This window comes from Zingiber officinale, chromosome 11B (assembly GCF_018446385.1).
Source record: "Zingiber officinale cultivar Zhangliang chromosome 11B, Zo_v1.1, whole genome shotgun sequence".
Classification (NCBI taxonomy): Eukaryota; Viridiplantae; Streptophyta; class Magnoliopsida; order Zingiberales; family Zingiberaceae; genus Zingiber; species Zingiber officinale.
In genome coordinates, this window is record NC_056007.1 from 70,166,031 (window position 1) to 70,186,348 (window position 20,318).

General features: G+C 38.9%; 1 protein-coding gene across 7 annotated transcripts; it reads right to left on the reverse strand.

Annotated features, from left to right (window-relative positions):
- Positions 1-13,156: 13,156 nt before the first annotated feature.
- On the reverse strand, positions 13,157-17,177 carry LOC122034681. 7 transcript variants are annotated; one of them, XR_006126755.1, is made up of 7 exons: positions 16,756-17,176; positions 15,709-15,968; positions 15,462-15,620; positions 14,810-14,931; positions 14,655-14,720; positions 14,061-14,121; positions 13,157-13,410 (listed from the first exon to the last, which is right to left on the reverse strand). XR_006126755.1 is itself a non-coding variant. In XM_042594012.1 (3 exons), exons 2-3 carry the CDS (start codon positions 15,805-15,807, stop codon positions 14,795-14,797), a joined length of 483 nt encoding a protein of 160 aa, XP_042449946.1. In that variant the 5' UTR covers positions 15,808-15,968; positions 16,756-17,177; the 3' UTR covers positions 14,728-14,794. The 7 variants fall into 7 exon arrangements, 1 of the variants encoding a protein (XP_042449946.1); XR_006126756.1 differs by having other exon boundaries at positions 15,462-15,909; positions 16,756-17,177; XR_006126753.1 differs by having other exon boundaries at positions 15,462-15,968; positions 16,756-17,177.
- Between the last annotated feature and the right edge of the window lie 3,141 nt (positions 17,178-20,318).

Genomic DNA, 20,318 nt, shown 5'->3' on the forward strand with positions numbered 1-20,318 from the left:
ACAAAAAGAAAATATAATCTATAGGCAAAACATATTGAAGCAGATTTCTGGAACTACAGATTTCTTGGTTGCATTGGCAGGTTATCATTTTGTTAGCATTTTGGTTGATCTCTTGATGAGTTTTATTGCTCTAGATGATCAAAGTTTTAAGTGTGGGGGGAGGGAGTTAGTTATAAGTTGATTGAGATTATTTGAATTTCTATTGCTGGAATTGAAGTGTAAAAGTAGCATTGAAGAGGAAAAAAACAGTGAAAAAAAAAACAGTGGCAAGACTAAGAGTATCAAGTGTGGAGACATTGTACCAAGATTTTTGGATAGAAATCAAAATCAAGGAGAGTTTGGTTTGATATTTTGTGTTGGTAACGACAAATGGTATTCATTTCTATTCACATCAAATTGGTCAACCCATCAAGTATATTCCTCCAATACTCTCACTTCCTTCATTGAATTATTTTTCTTTGTCATTTTGTTCACTTCACTTAATTCTTTTGATTCTATTTTAGTTCTTGATGATAAAATCCTTTTGATTCATGTATGCTATGTTTTATGGTGGTGGAGAAGTAGGAAATAAGCAAGCTTATGGTAGTGAAATGTTGTGAGTGACATTGAGTGAGCTCCATTTATATACATGTTTGAGTGTGAGAGTTAGAATAGGTGAATACCTTGTGAGATGCCATCTTGCTTAATTTTTCAATTGGATTGAAACCACCATACCTACTGATTATTGTTTGGATTAAATTCATGATTGTTTGTGATCTTTAGATTATCTTAGTTAAATTCCTTTTACTATCTTCTAGGTATTGCTAGGGATTTTTTTGTGGAGATGATTTTTAGATTTTCTTTACTTGCACGGGACGTTTAAGACTAAGTGTGGGGGATTTTATAACCATGATTTTACTATCCTATTTTAATTCATACATGCATGGTTTGATGTTGTTTTCATAGATGAAACCTATATTTGCATCACATTTTGTGCATTACATTTATTCTTGGGCCTAATTGCAATTATCTTATTTTTGGTGTTATTTGATGATAATATGTGATTCTTATTTGGTAGGCATCAAAGGATCTTGGATTTGGATTTATTCGAACCGAATTTGTGCTCGAATTGGAGTTTAAACGAGAAGATCAAGCTGTGGAGTATTATGGACCGTTCATCAAAGATCGGAGGGATCTGAACCATCCTTTGAAGATCTGGTCCATCCAACCTAAGGAAATGTAGATCCAGACCCTTGATTAAGATCAATGCCTTCAGATTGCATTTTGAGTGACTTTTCACAGTTGATCAAGATCCAAATCATTCTGAGTCATCCATCATAGCTTTGATTTGATTTAAATAGAAAAGCTACAGTGCTTCATCCTTCGTCGACTTCTCCATAGTGCTCTTCGCGGCGCACATGGAGACGCGAGATTCTGACCCCGATTCCATCTCCGACCATCTTCTCAAGCGACGTCCTCAGCGGGGATCTTCAAGGTAGTTGTTAGTCTTAGATCCCGATCATCTGGAGCCGTCTGCGAGTGTTCTTTCCAGTGAAATCCTGTTTTATGCGATTCTCTGTTTTCACACAGATTCGACGGCGTTCCTCCGATCTGTGATTCTCTTCCCATCAGCGACATTTGGCGGCGTTCCTCCGGTGTTCCTCAGCTCCATCCGACGACAATCCACCATTCATTGCTTCATTCCAGATTCAGAGATTATGGGTTGCAGAAATCCATATTTTCGGTCATTTATAGGTTTCAAGTTGTTTCTAGCTTGTCGGAGGCGTTCCTCTGGTGTTGCTGAGCAATCCTAGAACTGAGATGCAGCTGAGGTTCTTCACTTACGACCGAAGTTGGGCGTTCTCGTCTCTGGCTTCTTGTGTGATGGCAAGAAGTGTTGTCTTGTGTATATTGGTTGTGAGTTAGATCGATTTATTTCACTTTGTTACTGTTTTTGTAGCTAGATCAGATTTCTTTAGATGTTTGTTATGTTCTTTGTTAGTTAGAGCCCTAAAGCCAATCATATGATGATTGTTGTATGGACTCGATGTATCATATTCCTATATATTTATAAAGTCATTTCTTTATGGTTATTATACTTGCTTGTATTGATGCCAAATAACTAAGTATAATAGTATCCTTGAGTAGAAGGTTCTTATCTATATCAATCGATTGGTTGAATTGATAGTGAGATGATATAGAGAACACTACTCTTAATCATTCCTAATCAAGTATTAACATTCAGGGACAATGTTAATGTGATGAGACTAGCAAGTATGTCAACTCGATGACTTGATCTCACAAGTCATGGATATAGAGATATCATGTTGACACATGGGTATGCATTGGAGAATGTATACTGAATGACCCACCATGAGAAAGTATCATGGATCATTATATGAGTGTCATATACTTTCTTATGTGACTATTAGTATGACTATGAGTCCTTGGACTTAAAGTCACCATGGTTCCCTACATAAGGAGTTGCATGCTTTGGCTTCGTCAAACGTCACCCGTAATTGGGTGGACTATAAAGGCGATTACTGGGTGTGTAACAAATTATGCGGAGGGATGTGAGTGATGTAGATAGGATTTATCCCTCCTATATGATGGGAGTGACATCATGATTCTTGATAGAGTGAGACCACTAAGTGTATGGTCATGCCCAAATGAGTCAATATGAGATATTGAGCTCATTTGTTTAGAGTGAGTCTACTTGGAGTTTAAGATATAGATTTATTAGAGGATGACATGGTCTATGCCTCAATTGATCAATCTAGATGTCAAAGATAGAAGGACATTGTCACATATTGTGAGAATCACAATTAGTAGTCACAAAGGCGATGTTGGATCTCAACATTCTTGTAACTTGGGTAGTAATGATGTGTTGCTAGATACCGCTCATTACTTATGCTTCTAAATGGGTTTAGGAGCATTGTCAACGTTACAAGAACCTATAAGGTCACACACAAAGGGCAATTAGATGGAGAATAGGTTCATATGATGAACCAAGAGGGTTAGGTTCATGTGATGAACCAAATTGGATTAAGAGTAATCCAAATTAGACTAATTGAGTTGGACTCAATTTGATTCATGTGTCCAATGAGTCTAATTTAGATTATGACTCATTGAATCAATTTAATTTAATGGATAGAGATTCACTGAATTAAATTGACTTGAATCAAAGGTTGGATTTGATCAGCCATGTGAGATAAGAAGTAAAGTTTGACTTGACTTGAGAGAGAAGATGAAGGGTCAAGTTTGACTTGACCAAATGCCACCTCATTTGTGACTTGGCATGGGCTGACCAATGATGGTGTTTCACATCATCAAGGCCACATCATTGTGTGCCACCTCATGAGGAAGACCAAGAGCCATGACTCTTGGTATTACATGGAGGTTTAAAACCCCTCCATTAAGTGGTCGGCCACATTAGTGAGGCATTAAGCAATTTTGTGTGCTAATTCAAGTCTTCTTCTTCCTCTCTACATTCTCTTCTCCCTCTCATCCTCCATTGACGTGACCACCAAGAGTGCCAGCATAATCTAAGTGGTTTTTCTCCACCTTTTGTCATGTCGATACATATAGAGGGGTGTACACTTGACACCCTACGAGATCCGGCAACTCTTGGATGAGCGGGATAAGCGAAGGGCTTCGCTACAAGGGTAACTCTCTTTTCATGTAGATCTATGGTAGATCTAGGGTAGAAACATATACATGATTTAATTTTTAAATATATCTTCGCACGGATCCGTGGCTAGCTTCGGGGTTTCCGTAACGCAAAAAGCGATTTTTGCAGCTCGAATTGCTAACAGTGGTATCAGAGCCACGTGCGAAGCATGTACTTGTTTGTATTTTGTTTTTATGAAAAGATATCAGATCTGTAAATTTCTGTAAGTTTACTATTTTTATGGATTTTGTGAGTATTTTTCTTGTAGAGGCGAAGCAACAAGTGTTTGGACACTTGTAGGCTCTAACTACCGAGAAAAACCTTCCGAAACAGCAAGATCTCGCCCAAATTATTTTGGGACAACAGCTTAAGGCACTGTTAAATCAAGATGGGACACTCGCGATATTTTTTTCGCGAGAAGGGGCACTGCCCCTAACCCCGTAAGGGGCATTGTCCCACGATCGCGTCCGAAAACAACTAAATGGGACCGCTGGGAAGTTGTAACTCATAAAATTGATAAAAACAGTAGTCAAATTATAGAAATTTACGTAAAATACATAATTTAGAATTATGTGTTATATTGTGATGGTCATGGCCCAAAAACCCCAATATGATTGGTTAAAATGTGTTGTAATTCATAATATGGCCTGCGCGCCATTTTTGTGTTGTGCGTGTTGTATTGATATGCGACCTGCTCGTCGTACGTTCTTTTTATGTTCCTGTTGTAAATAGTTTTTAGACTCGAATGTAACTCGAGTTTCATATTGTAATGTACAAAATGAAGCGATGGAAGGTCCACTCAAGAAGGAGTTACGAGGAGGGTGCGATCAACACATGGCGGTCAATAGGAGGCGCTTGAAGCAGTCGTTGACCCTAGGTTGACCGTCCGATCTTTTCATTGGCTTGAAAAGATCGCAGTAGGGTCATGACCTCATCACAAATTATTTTCTTGTGTGTATGTGATGCATGCTAATGTAGGGTAATTAGTGCCTTAATGTGTATATGATACACATTATAGATTAGATCTTAATCAAATCAACTCGAAATGCCTACCAAGTTTTGATACCCATCACTACCTCGATCATTTGTTGTTGTTGAATCTGCCAAAGCAGAGCAACACATTTTATCTTGGTAGAGTGTGGAGGGGCAGTGTTGGTCCCGCCTATCAAAGCTTGGGTGAGTACAAACTCAATTAGATTGAGTATAACTAGTTAACTCAATTGGATCGGGTATAACTATAGGCATTTTTTCAACGGTTGGAAGATAGGATAAAAATCACATTTATACTAAATCTTGGGCGATTTAGCCAAAGCTAACTCAAGTTTTAATATAAATGACGATCTTGATCCTATAAACAAGAGTTGTATAGAGATGTAATTGATAATTAGTTATCTACCGATCATACTAAGTCTTGGGCGATTTAGCCAAAGCTAACTCAAGGCATAGTATGATGTGGATCTTGTCCCGCGAGAATTATAGCTAATCGGTATGAATCTAGTAGTGTGGTTTGACCACATCCATGACTTGATTCTACGAAAGTTCTATAATTCAGTGGGAGCATCATTTAGTTAAAGACCTAATTAAATGATAAATGGAATATGATATTTACTCTCTGCTTTATTTATGTTGTAGATTTCCATGTTGATAAACACGAATACTTTCTTCCTGCATTCTGTCCTTGACAAGGACAAGCTCAATGGAGCTAATTTCCTGGGCTGGTACAGGAATCTGAGAATCGTTCTCACACAAGAAAGAAAACTGTACATCCTAAAGCAACCCATTCCCGAGGCACCTCCTGCCACTGCCACGCGAGCTAACCGAGATGCTTATAAGAAGCATCAAGATGATGCATTAGATGTGTCATGCCTCATGCTCACGACCATGAATTCTGAGCTTCAGAAGCAACACGAGTTGATGTTTGCTTATGATATGGTTGAACATCTTCGTCAACTATATCAAGGATAAGCGAGGCACGAGAGATTCGAGATCTACAAGGTACTGTTTCAGTGAAAGATGCAAGATGGGACTCTCGTAGGTGCATATGTGCTCAAGATGATTGGGTACATAGAGAACCTACAGAGGTTGGGATTCCCACTTGGCCAAGAGCTGACCACTGACTTGATCTTGCAATCCTTGCCAGAGAGCTACGGTCAATTTGTCATGAATTACAACATGAACGAAATTGACAAGCCACTACCTGAGCTGCTAAGCATGTTGAGAACTGCTGAGCTCAACCTTAAGAAGGTAAAGCCCAACTCCATTTTGATGGTGCAAAAGCATAAAGGCAAGGGTAAGCCTAAAGGTAAGGAAAAGTCTCAAGCCAAGGGCAAAGGCAAGATAATGAAACATAAAGGAGGGGTTGCCAAGTATGCTACCTGCTTCCACTGTGGTCAGACCGGACACTGGAAGAGGAACTGCAAAGTATATCTGGAAGATCTTAAGAAGAAGAGAAGTGAGACTTCTACTTCAGATATATATATTATAGAAGTCAATCTATCTATTTCTGCATCGTGGGTATTGGATACCGGATGTGCTTCTCACATTTGTACTAATGTGCAGGTGCTGAGAAATAGCAGGGCATTGACGAAGGACAAGGTGGACCTACAAGTAGGCAATAGAGCACGGGTTGCTACTGTTGCTGTAGGAACTTACTATCTATCTCTGCCCTCTGGGCTTGTACTAGAATTAGATGAATGTTGTTATGTGCCTGCTCTTACAAAGAACATCATTTCAGTCTCTTGTTTGGACAAGAAAGGCTTTTCTTTTGTAATAAAGAACAAATGTTGTTCCGTTTACTTAAATGAAATGTTCTATTGTAGTGCACCTCTGATAAACGGACTCTACATTCTAGACTTAGAGAACCTCATCTATAACATAAGTACCAAAAGGTTCAAGTCAAATGATATGAACCGAACCTATCTCTGGCATTGTCGCTTAGGTCATATAAATGAGAATCGCTTATCCCAGCTCCATAAAGATGGTTTGCTAGACTCATTTGATTTTGAATCATATGAGACATGCGACTCATGCCTACTAGGCAAGATGACCAAGACTCCCTTTAGTGGACACAGCAAAAGAGCAACTGACTTGTTAGGAGTTATACATAGTGATGTATGTGGCCCTTTCAATGTCACTGCCAGAGGCGGATATTACTTCTACATTCCCAGTCAACACAAAGTGTTTGTGGCTAAGACTGGGGTATTTCTAGAAAAGGACTTTGTTTCTAGAAAAACTAGTGGGAGTACGTTCAGTCTTGAAGAAGTTCAAGATATGGACCATAGCACTAAAGGCTTGATGGAAGTTGAACTGGAACCACAAAGTGTTATGGATGATGAGATTGTTGCTCAAGAAGTTGAAGAACAACAACCAGTTCAAGTAGACCTACCTCTTCGCAGGTCTGATAGGGTACGTCATTAGCCTGAGAGATACTCATTTCATTTGTCTGACCATGATGACGTTGTGCTCGTTGAGAATGAACCTATCTCCTATCAGGAAGTTGTGATGAGTCCAGATTCTGAGTCATGGCTAGAGGCCATGAGATCTGAGATGGAATCCATGTACACCAACCAAGTATGGACTTTGGTTGATCCACCTGAAGGCGTCAAACCCATTGGGTGTAAGTGGGTCTTTAAAAGAAAGACTGACATGGATGGAATTATTACCTATCAAGTTCGCTTAGTAGCTAAAGGTTTCAAGCAAATTCATGGTATTGACTATGATGAAACCTTTTCTCCAATAGCGATGTTTAAGTCCATTCGGGTCATGCTTGCTATTGCAGCATACCACGATTATGAGATCTGGCAGATGGATGTCAAAACCGTGTTTCTGAATGGAAACTTGCTCGAGGATGTGTACATGACACAACCTGAGGGTTTTGTAGATCCACAGTATACTAGCAGAGTATGCAAGCTGCATAAGTCCATATATGGACTAAAGCAAGCTTCTCGGAGCTAGAATCTTCGATTCGATGATGCGATCAAACAGTTTGGTTTCATCAAGAATGAAGATGGACCCTGTGTCTACAAGAAGGTTGTTGGGAACACAGTTGTCTTTCTTGTATTGTATGTGGATGGCATACTACTCATTGGAAATGACATCCCTTTGCTACAGTCAGTAAAGACTTGGCTAGGGAATTATTTCTCAATGAAGGACTTAGGCGAAGCAACATGTATTTTAGGCATAAAGATCTATAGAGATAGATCTAAGAGATTGTTTGGCCTAAGTCAAAGTACATATATTGACACGGTATTACTACGGTTTGCCATGCAGAATTCCAAGAAAGGATTTCTACTGATGTCACATGGTGTGAGTCTTTCGAAGACTCAAAGTCCCTCTTCTAGAGAGGAGAGAGACTGAATAGATAAGATCACTTATGCCTCAGCTATAGGATCTATCATGTACGTCATGCTATGTACTCATCCTGATGTTTCATATGCTTTGAGCATGACGAGCAGATACCAGTCAGATCCACATGAGCGTCACTGGATAGCGGTCAAGAATATTCTTAAGTACTTAAGAAGGACTAAAAAATATTTCTTGATATTTGGAGGCGATGACAAGCTAGCTGTCAAGGGTTACAGTGATGCTAGTTTCCAAACTAACTAGGATGATTATAGATCGCAGTTTGGGTGTGTGTTTTGTTTGAATGGTGGTGCTGTGAGATGGAAGAGTTCGAAGCAGGACACAGTTGCTGATTCTATAACAGAGGCTGAGTATATTGTTGCATCAGAAGCAGCAAAGGTGGCAGTTTGGATCCACAAGTTCATTACTGAGCTTGGGGTGGTTCCTAGCATAGCTGATCCTATAGAGCTCTATTGTGACAACAATGGAGCAATTGCACAGGCTAAGGAACCTCGCTCACACCAGCGGACCGAGCACATACAACGGCGCTTTCATCTCATTCGAGAGATCATCGATATAAGAGATGTGAAGATTTGCAGAGTACCCACAGAGGCTAACGTCGCTGATCCCTTGACCAAGATTTTGGCACAGAGAAAGCATGATGGTCACACTAGGTCATTGGGCCTTAGAGCCTACACTGATTGACACTAGTGCTAGTGGGAGATTGTTAGTTAAAGTCCTAGAGTCAATCATATGATGATTGTTGTATGAACTCGATGTATCATATTCCTATATATTTATAAAGGCATTTCTTTATGGTTATTATACTTACTTGTATTGGTGCCAAATAACTAAGTATAATAGCGTCCTTGAGTAGAAGGTTCTTATCTATATCAATTGATTGGTTGAATTGATAGTGAGATGATATAGAGAACACTACTCTTAATCATTCCTAGTCAAGTATTAACATTCAGGGACAATGTTAATGCGATGAGACTAGCATGTAGGTCAACTCGATGACTTGATCTCACAAGTCATGGATATAGAGATATCAAGTTGACACATGGGTATGCATTGGAGAATGTATACTGAATGACCCACCATGAGAAAGTATCATGGATCATTATATGAGTGTCATATACTTTCTTATGTGACTATTAGTATGACTATGAGTCCTTGGACTTAAAGTCACCATGGTTCCCTACATAAGGAGTTGCATGCTTTGGCTTCGTCAAACGTCACCCGTAACTAGGTGGACTATAAAGGCGATTACTGGGTGTGTAACAAATTATGCAGAGGGATGTGAGTGATGTAGATGGGATCTATCCCTCCTATATGACGGGAGTGACATCATGATTCTTGATAGAGTGAGACCACTAAGTGCATGGTCATGCCCAAATGAGTCAATATGAGATATTGAGCTTATTTGTTTAAAGTGAGTCTACTTGGAGTTCAAGATATAGATTGATTAGAGGATGACATGGTCTATGCTTCAATTGATCAATCTAGATGTTAGGGATAGAAGGACATTGTCACATATTGTGAGAGTCACAATTAGTAGTCACAAAGATGATGTTGGATCTCACCATTCTTGTAACTTGGGTAGTAATGATGTGTTGCTAGATATCGCTCATTACTTATGCTTCTAAATGGGTTTAGGAGCATTGCTAACATTACAAGAACCTATAGGGTCACACACAAAGGGCAATTAGATGGAGAATAGGTTCATATGATGAACCAAGAGGGTTATGTTCATGAAATGAACCAAATTGGATTAAGAGTAATCCAAATTAGACTAATTGAGTTGGACTCAATTTGATTCATGTGTCTAATGAGTCTAATTTAGATTATGACTCATTGAATCAATTTAATTTAATGGATAGAGATTCACTAAATTAAATTGACTTGAATCAAAGGTTGGATTTGATCAACCATGGGAGATAAGAAGTCAAGTTTGACTTGACTTAAGAGGGAAGATTAAGGGTCAAGTTTGACTTGACCAAATGCCACCTCATTTGTGACTTGGCATGGGTCGGCCAATGATGGTGATCCACATCATCAAGGCCACATCATTGTGTGCCACCTCATGAGGAAGACCAAGAGCCATGACTCATGGTATTACTAGGAGGTTTAAAACCCCTCCATTAAGTGGTTGGCCACATTAGTGAGGCATTAAGCAATTTTGTGTGCTAATTCAAGTCTTCTTCCTCTCTACATTCTCTTCTCCCTCTCATCCTCCATTGTCGTGACCAACAAGAGTGCCAGCATACTCTAAGTGATTTTTCTCCACCTTTTGTCCATGTGGTACATATAGAGGGGTGTACACTTGACACCCTACGAGATTCGACAACTCTTGGACGAGCGTGATAAGCGAAGGGCTTTGCTACAAGGGTAACTCTCTTTTCATGTAGATCTAAGGTAGATCTAGGGTAGAAACATGTATATGATTTAATTTTTAAATATATCTTCGCACGGATCCGTGGCTAGCTTCGGGGTTTTTGCAACGCAAAAAACGGTTTTTGTGGCTCGAATTGCTAACATTCTTATTAAGTAATCTAGCATTTCTTTATCTTGTTGAAGTTTAATTCATGTCTAAGTAGTTAGAATTTCATTGATGCAAATTAGTTTAAGACTTGTTTAAGCTTGGTTAATTGTTAGGTTGCTAAGTTTTAAGTTAGGGTTTAAATTTGTGCTTTAGATCAGATTTATCTTATGTCTTGTTATGTCATTCACTATTTTATTCAATGCTTTAGATTAGATTTTATTCGAGTCGTGCTATTTCATTATTATTTTAAGTGTGTTGATGATGAAATTCATTACGTAGTGTGACAATACGTATGGATTAATCGGTGACACTTAGTTAGATTTTACTATTGCTTTAGATTAATTAGTTTCTCATTCACTTTTCTTTTCATTTATTTAGTTTACAATCAAAATCCAAAACCCCCAATTCATATTGAAACCCCCAAAAATAGCAATAACAAACGGTCCTAAGTTTACCATCCTATCGTTGCTTTCATTGGAGACAACCTGAGTCATTTCTATGCTACATTAGCATAGAAGGGGTTCGGTACTAAATTCTTTTGATCTCGTAACACGACAAAAACGGGCTTATCAATGTCCCATGAGAGAGCTAAGGAACCTAGGCCTTATACTCGTATTCATCCCAACTTTTCTCTTAACATGATACGATCAGGTTTATTGATTCCGACAATTCTCCCATTCGTTCCTGCCTCTGGGGTAACTCCGGGCGCACCGGCGTCCTCCCCGTCTTCCCAGGTTCCTTCTTCTTCTCTTCCTATAGTGAGAGCTAGTTCTTCTAGTTCAGTCTTCCAAGATGTTACTGCTGGCCTAAATATTGGTTCAATACCTTCTGTTTTATCGCCTACTGTCCCTACTATCGTACAAGGACCTCTCGTTACTTCTAGTGTTAGGCCTTCACTTCTTCCTCCAAGTTCATTGCCTTCTTATTCCGCAAGGCCCTCGGCCTCTGCTTCTCCTCAAGTCCTTTTCAAGCAAGGCCAAGGCTTGTCGTCTTTACTAGGACACAATTACACTCCTTCCTATGGATTCCTCCAGTTGAAAGATTCCTTAGCCACGTCTTGGCTTCAGAGTAAGAGTTCTATGCAGGGAAAAACTACTTTTGATCAGACTGACAACCACAACCATTAAGCCATTGCTATGAGTATTTTAAATGTGTTCTTGTATTTCACCCCTACAACTTATAACTGTGTTATTGTTCTGTTCAGTTTTGTGCCTCGAGCATGTACATGGGCAATTTAGTCGCAGAATTAAAGAGGAAAAATAAGGAGTTGAAGAATCAATTAAGGGCCCTAAAGGCAGCCTCCCCTACTCCGAGCAATGAGGTCACCCAACTCCAAGAGAAGATAAGTTCTCAGGCTAATCAGATGACCCTTTTGGAGAAGGATTTGCAGCATCATCGCCAGATGTTAGGGGTTAGAGAAGAAGAGAAGAAGACTTTAGAGCTACAAATACAGAGTCTATCTTCTCAATTGAGTGTTGAAGTAGCCAAGAAAAACAAAGCTATCTCAGACGCTACCCTCAGATCTTCTATCTTAGAGCATTTTCAAACTTCACACCCTATATCTCCGGACTCAGCTCAAGAGTTAGCTTCTCATATTTTTGAGCTATTACAGCTACAAGAGAAACTAAAAGCTCAGGAATTAGAAATAGATTTCCTCACCCAAGAACTAGAATGCACCAAAACTGAAAGGACCAATTTTGAGGAAGAATCAAAGTGTCTTGCCTCAGAACTACAAGTTTACAAGGAGGGTAAAGAGGAGCGTTGGGAGGTCCGACGCCAACAGTACTTAACCTCTTCTGAATTCAAGAATGAGTTTGTCAGCCGCATTGTAGGGACTCTAACTCAGTCTACTGATGGGGTACTTAAACAGTTACGAGAAGGGGGGTTTTATCTCAAGAGCCTCCTCCTCAATTTATAGATCGGCGGTGACTTAATAAAAAGTTGCCCAAGCACCTCATCAGTAGTTTTAAGTGAGTCTTGTGTGGATGAACTGGTTGTAAGATAAACTATGGGTGCTTGCTATCATTCATTCGGTTAGCCTTGTGCCACGAAAAACATTACTGACTCATGACTTGGTCCATATATGTATATATATGTATATATTTCAGCCTATGGTAAATACACTTGCAAATCTTTAAAGCAGGTATGTGTTCACTACAAGAAAAACACTAATAGACAACGCTTTTAAAGCGCTGTCTTTGTTGGTGAAAAAGCGTTGTTAAAAGCACTGTTGTTAAAAGTCCTCTCAACGACAATGCTTTAAAAACATTTTCATTTGTAGCAAAGACAACGATTTTGCAACGCTTTAAAAACGTTGTTGTTTTTTTGAAAAGACAACACTTTTCCAACGCTTTAAAAACGTTGTTGTTTTTTTACAAAGACAACACTTTTGCAACGCTTTAAAAACGTTGTCTTTTTTGGGAAAACATCATTATTTAAAAGCGTTGTTGTTTTTGACAAAGATAACACTGTTGCAACGCTTTAAAAGCGTTGTCTTTTTAAAATAAAAAATTAAAAAATCTATTTACAAAATCATTTTTTTATATTTACAAACTATTAATTTTCTTTTACCATGTTCTGATTCAAATTTGACATATAAAATTGCATTTAATTAGCTCGGCTAAAGATTTTAAACTCATACCAAATCAATAGAATTCAACTACAAAGTATTAGTATTTACAGGAGAATTCAACTATACACAAAGACTAAATAGTTTTATTTCAAAGTGGATAGTGACATTCAAATTTAAAACAAAAATGCACAAAATAGCTAGCCGACCTCGAAGACAACGATCTGCATGCTTACTTCTACTAGATATACCGATCAAAAAGGATTGTCGGCTTGAGACTGGGACAAAACACCTACCACTGTGTATCTATCACAGAAAACAATACCATCAGTATTATGCAAAAGAAATTTTCGGTGTTAAAAGTTGAAAACAAATGTCACAATTCACACCATACAATAATTTTTAAGAGAAAAAGAATTAAGCATAAAATGGCGGGGAATAGAGCAAACGAAAAAGACATGTGCTACTTTGTTTCCGTCATGGAAATATGGCAAAAAGAACAACATAATTAGAGATGCAGTGCTAGACCTAAATACATAATTGGAGATGCAGTTCTAAAAGAACAACATATATTTCATTTGAGCTCTTACATGAACAAAAGTCGAAGCCAATGATGTGTGCCATGGATAAAAGTAATAAGCATTGGGTACATTTTATACTAAACATACATTGGAGACTCTGAAAGGTGTAAATAGAGAGCCACTTCATTCTTTACATACTGCTTTCTATTATTGTTTTTGCCATGTTGGAATCTATACACAGATACCTATGTTGGATGAATTGGAATAACATAGCAAATTTCACATTTTGCAAAATGGCCACATAAAATCATACGATCCGAACAAAAATCCGGTCGTAGTTATAATAAGAAAAAAAATGATGTATATATTTAATTCTTTCTCAAATTTGAGCATTTAAGTAGTTTCAAAAGAGAGGTGTCTGAAACTGGGACTTACTTCCTCGTGATACACCGCTATTAGCTCTTCTCCCCTCGACATGAATCAATCTCCCATTTAACTGTATTGGAGATGCATGAAAATGAAAAGCCAATATGTAAAGTATGTAATTTGAGAGAATCCTCAACATACAACGAGAAATTAAATTTATCTTAAGCAAAATCAAGTTGTCCTCAATATAAGAATTCTGAAGGAAAAAAAACAAAGTATGCTAACAAGATACTAGGATATGAATCTAGAAATAGTTTACAGAAGTAAAAAACACTTGGTAAATAATAATGAGGATCAAATATATTAATGTAGAGATTTACAGAGCTAGAACACAAACAGATCTGAAATTTTATAGTGGAGATTCATGTGCAAATATCATCGGTAAAATATGTCAGATCTCAAAACTGGTTTTATAAACAAGAAGAAATAAAGATATATAAGCTGCATAAAAGCATTTACACTCAATAGACAGATACTGATTTCAACACGTGATCATACTGGTGCATACTAGACTTGAAATAGGCAAGGATACTGCAAAATACTACTATATAGAGTTGATATACTCTAATACTTGTGAGAATAGACTTAAGGAAGATCACATACCTTAAGTGCATTTTGTACACCAATGGCATCTTAATATTCAATGAAAGCATAAAAAACATCAGACTCCTGCAAATTTGCATGTATTGCTGAGTTAAAAATTAATCAAGATGCATAAAACTAAATCAAAATAGTACAACAAGCTAAATGGAATCAACCTTCCGGCTTCTAATAAAAACACCATCTGGTCTCAATTTACCAAAATTCTTAAAGACTTGCTCAAGATCTGAAGTCGAGATAGATGAAGGAAGATTTCCAACATAAACATATCTGGAATCAACTGAGACCAAAACAAATACTAATCTCAAACAAGCTTAAATTAAGACCTTTTCACTAGAGCAGATAAATTCCAGGTGAAAACATAAAGAATATAGAAGCAATTGAATTGATACACACCTGAATTTTTAACAAAATCGAAAACTACTTAAGTATTAAGGAAGAAACACAGAATGGTGCCCAAGATCACATAATCATTGCATACCAGTTACTGAAAGTTGAACATTTGAGGATTGCCCAAATAATTTTCAAAAAAAAAATACAAAGCCTATAATAAGCAATTAGATTCAGACAATGAGACTATGTGGCCTGAATATAAATGGGAGGGCTGACCTTTTCAAGTGCAAAGTAGAAATTCAGGATTGTTCAAACAATTGTCAGAAAGAAGATACAAAACACATAATAAGCAATCAATTTCAGACAATGAGACTATGAGGCATGGATGGGAGGGCTCACCTTTTCAAGTGCAAAGTAAAAAAATTTGGATTGTTCAAATAATTTTAGAAAGAAAATATAAAAAATGAAGGGAGAAACCTTCATCCTCAACTACTAGAGCCTCCTCAATTGCCTTAGAGCCAGAATTCTCAGGAAAAATAGCAGGATGGGAATGTTGGGAAAAGGAATGGGTCTGTTCTGAAACCACCAGAGATGTCTTTATTACAAGTGTTGGATGCATAGATGGACTAGATTGGCCTTTAGCCCGAAGTTGGGACACAAATAACATCAGTCTCCTAAGGAATAACCTGTAAGAAAATATGACAGAGAAATAACTTTTGCATACAATGGAGGCATATGTGCGCTTAGTTGGCTCTCCAACAGGTTCTTCAGCGGTTGCAAGAGGTGGATCTCTTGTGGTCTCCAAGGCAATTGGATATGGCATAGTCTCTTCAGCAAAAGATTCACCTAATCGTTCATCCAAAACTGGAAGTTGTTGTGGTGCTTCAGGGTTGCTATAATTCTCTACTGTGTTATTTTCTTCCGCCTACACTAGAGACAACAAGTCCTGAGCCTGAACTTCATCTTGTAGTATATAGTCAGGAACTGCCAAAGTCAGACAAGCTCATGCTCAGTGAAAGAAATATATTATTAAATATCTAGAGAAGGAGCTAATTTTTTTTGACCTATGAAAGGCTATGGACCTTCATTGTACATAAAAATAGACACAGTAGGTATAGGAGAAGATTGTTCATTTGTCTGACCAAATTCATTACAGAGCAGCAGTCTACTCCCACAACTTCCCAACTCTTAATATGAGACAACCATATACAGTGACAAATAACATATTTGAGAAACTTCTAAGGAATTACATGAAAGTTGGAATTCTTACAATGACTAAAATAGGGAAATAACACCAATAATGAAACAATATCAATTGCTGGCCTAAAATGCTATCACTGTCAACCTCACATTTTGAACACCTACGCTACCAGCTAAATGAAACCTACAACAACAACAAAAAAAAAAGGCCCTAGTCATGCTTTGTGGATATCTTTCTGAATTCTTTCAGATGTATGATAAATCAATTCTCTAAATGAACTTTCACAAGAAAATTATCAAACACATTAAGCTACTTAAAACAAGGAAAAAGAAACAAGACCAAAGAAGGGAGCTTGAGAAAGATCTCAAAATTTCACAAAAGGTCTCAAATTCTCACAAGCAAGCTACCGAAAGCATAACCACAAAACTTATAGCTTTTCCATTCCATTGATCTTAGAGTCTAAGAACAGGTGAACTAGAACAAATAGAGAGTGGAGTTTCAAGGCTTGGAGGAATAACTTAAAAGTTACCAGGACAAGGAATCATTAGAGTTACAGTTACAGTAACATACCAGAAGACACCAGTGGTAGTCGCAACTGAATACGGGAGGCAGTCGTGCCAGTACAAGGGGTCACCTCAGTGTCGGGGGCGAAGGAGGCAAAGAGATGGGTAGATCTGCCATGGTCGATCGCCTCAGCGCCGGGATCTGCCGCTTGATGAAGGTGGGGTCAAAGAGATTTGGCAGTGTGAAGGAAGCGTGAATGAGGCGACGGAGGCGAAGAGATTAGGGCATTTGCTATTTAATGAAGAGATGAAGGAATAAGGTGAGGAAATTTTGCCCGCGGTCTTGACGTAGAGGAGTTCGGAGGAGGGGTTCGTAGAGAGGGGTTTGCCAGAGAGGGGTTGGAAGGAGAGGGCATTAGAGGAGGAGTTGGATGGAGATCTAGCATGTGAGATGAGGAGTTATGAGAGGGGTTTGGGAAGATAGGTGGGTGCGAGTAAAACCTAAGGAGTTATTAAACATAAGCATTTTTCCTTATCGTTTTCACCTGAGAATATATTGGTAGAAATCAACGCTTACTTGTTTCTTGTGGACTATATACCTTTTTAGAGTGAATCATGTTGGTATAAAGGATTCTATCCACTATTGTACTATGGTCCAGCTTCATATTCCAGGTAAATTTCATGATAATTCTTGCTGGTTGTCCCACTTAGTTTTTTGCTCCGAGCGAATTTAAGCTTCACATGTAAAAATCAAAGTACTACGATATCCCGGTCGGGAAACCATTCCCAAGCGGATTTGAATTGACATTTGAAGGTTGAAATGCTGATATATTTTGGTCGGGAATGTACTCCCGAGCAAATCTGAATTTATACTTGAAGGCCAGGAGGTTGATATATTTTGGTCGAGAATCTACTCCCGAGCGAATAAGAAATTAATATATTTCGGTCAAGAATGTACTCCCGAGCGAATCTGAATTAATACCCAAAGGCCAGAATGTTGATGTATCTCGGTCGGGAATGTATTCCCGAGTGAACCTGAATTGATATGTGAAAGACAGAAATTTGATATATTTCGGTCGGGAATGTAATCCCGAGCGAACCTGATTTTAATATATTTCGGTCAGGAATGTACTTCCGAGTGAATCTGAAATTAATATATTTCGATCGGGAATGCCCTCCCGAGCAAATTTGAAATAATACTTGCAGGCCAGGAGGTTGATATATTTCAGTTGGGAATGTACTCTCGAGTGAATCTGAATTAATGCTTGGAGGTCAGGAGATTGATATATTTCAGTCGGGAATGTACTCCCAAGCGAATCTGAAATTAATATATTTCAATTGGGAATGTACTCCCGAGCGAATCTGAAATAATACTTGAAAGGTAGGAGGTTGATATATTTCGGTCAGGAATGTACTCCTGAGCGAATCTGAAATTATACTTAAATGCAAGGAGGTTGATATATTTCAGTTGGGAATGTACTCCCGAGCGAATCTAGAATTGTACTTGAAGGCCAGGAGGTTGATATATTTCGGTCAGGAATGTACTCCCGAGCGAATCTGAAATTAATATATTTCAGTCGGGAATGTACTCCCGAGCGAATCTGAATTAATGCTTGAAAGTCAGGAGATCAATATATTTCGTTCGGGAATGTACTCCCGAGCGAATCAGAAATTAATATATTTCGGTCGGGAATATACTCCCGTGCGAATCTGAAATAATACTTGAAAGCCAGGAGGTTGAAATATTTTGATAGAGAATGTACTCCCGAGCGAATCTAAAATTATACTTGAAGGCCAGGAGGTTAATATATTTCGATCCCGAATGTACTTCCGAACGAATCTGACCTTGCTCAGAGTTTAAATTCTCCAGCTATTTTGATGAGAGTCAAACCATTCTCTTCTCGAGATATCCTAGTTAACCATTGTCAAGCGGAGGAGGCATGCTCAAACTATTAAGTGTTTAAATTCTCCGGTTATCCTTAAGGAAGCCAGGCCGGTCACTCCTTAAGGTTCTCGATCGACTATCGCTGAGCAGAGGAAGCATGCTCGAATAGTACTGAGTGGAGTTAGCATGCTCAACTATTAGGGGTTTAAAGTCTCCGGTTCCCCTTAAGGAAGCCAGGCCGGTCACTCCTTAAGGTCCCCGATCGACTGTCGCTGAGCGGAGGAAGCACGCTCGAATAGTACTGAGCGGAGGAAGCACACTCAACTATTAGGGGTTTAAAGTCTCTGGTTCCCCATAAGGAAGTCAGACTGGTCACTCCTTAAGGTCCCCGATCGACTATCATTGAGCGGAGGAAGCACGCTCGAATAGTACTGAGCGGAGGAAGCACATTCAACTATTACGGGTTTAAAGTCTCTAGTTCCCCTTAAGAAGCCAGGTCGGTCACTCTTTAATGTCCCCGATTGACTGTCCCTGAGCGGAGGAAGCACGCTCGACCAGTACTGAGCGGAGGAAGCACGCTTGACTATTAGGGGTTTTAAGTCTCTGGTTCCCCTTAAGGAAGTCAGGCCGATCACTCCTTAAGGTCCACGATCGACTGTCGCTGAGCGGAGGAAGCACGCTCGAATAGTACTGAGCGGAGGAAGCACACTCAACTATTAGGGGTTTAAAGTCTCCAATTCTCCTTAAGGATGTCAGGTCGGTAACTCTTTAAGGTCCCCGATCGACTGTCGCTGAGCGGAGGAAGCACGCTCAACTATTAGGGGTTTAAAGTCTCCGGTTCCCCTTAAGGAGGTCAGGTTGGTCACTCCTTAAGGTCCCCGATAGACGGTCGCTGAGCGGAGGATGCATGCTCGAATAGTACTGAGCGGAGGAAGCACGCTCAACTATTAGGGGTTTAAAGTCTCCGGTTCCCTTAAAGGAAGCCAAGTCGGTCACTCCTTAAGGCCCCCGATCGACTGTCAATGAGCGGAGGAAGCACGCTCAAATGGTACTAAGCGAAGGAAGCACGCTCAACTATTAGGGGTTTAAAGTCTCCGGTTCCCCTTATGGAAGCTAGGTCGGTCACTCCTTAAGGTCCCCGATCGAGAAAAAAAATCATAAACTTGAAAAGTTACATCGAGAAAAAAAATCATAAAATACGAAACAACGAAAACATACCTCGTAAACCTGTGGCTCTGAGACCAATAAATTATCACGCCCCAAGAGTAATGTTGTTCGATGAAAATCAAATAGCTCAACCCCTGTAACAGTAACAATTAAAACTTAGATACATAGCTATATGGCTAAACAAGAATAATAATATCTACCCACAGGCTGGAAATAAATACAACCACAAAAGATAAAAAGTAGCCTACATAGTTGGATCAAAAATATAGTGAAAAGCATAAATTAAACATATAAACCCAAAATAACTGACCACGAGCCGACCTAGCTTGACACAACAACATCAAAACAATTACAAGAAGCCACAAGGCTAAACTCCATGCAGAAGATACATATTACATGTACATGGCTAAAACAAATAATATGAGCGGAAGCAATAACAAAAGAAGTCACTCAATGTGACATGAGACTGATTTACAGAATCTCCAAACAACTCTATAAATCCTCTTCTTGCTCCTTGGTGAAAGAAAAACAAATAAAAGGGGTGGTGAGTGCAAGTGACTCAGCGGATAAAGGTCATA

What these genes read in the sequence shown, in the direction of transcription:
- LOC122034681 (XM_042594012.1), bottom strand. Translation starts at nt 15,807, where the DNA reads ATGCCATATCCAATTGCCTTGGAGACCACAAGAGATCCACCTCTTGCA. An exon ending in TCTAGTAGTTGAGGATGAAG is followed by an intron (nt 14,932 to 15,461) that starts GTTTCTCCCTTC and finishes TTTTGGTCTCAG; the next exon opens with TTGATTCCAGATATGTTTAT.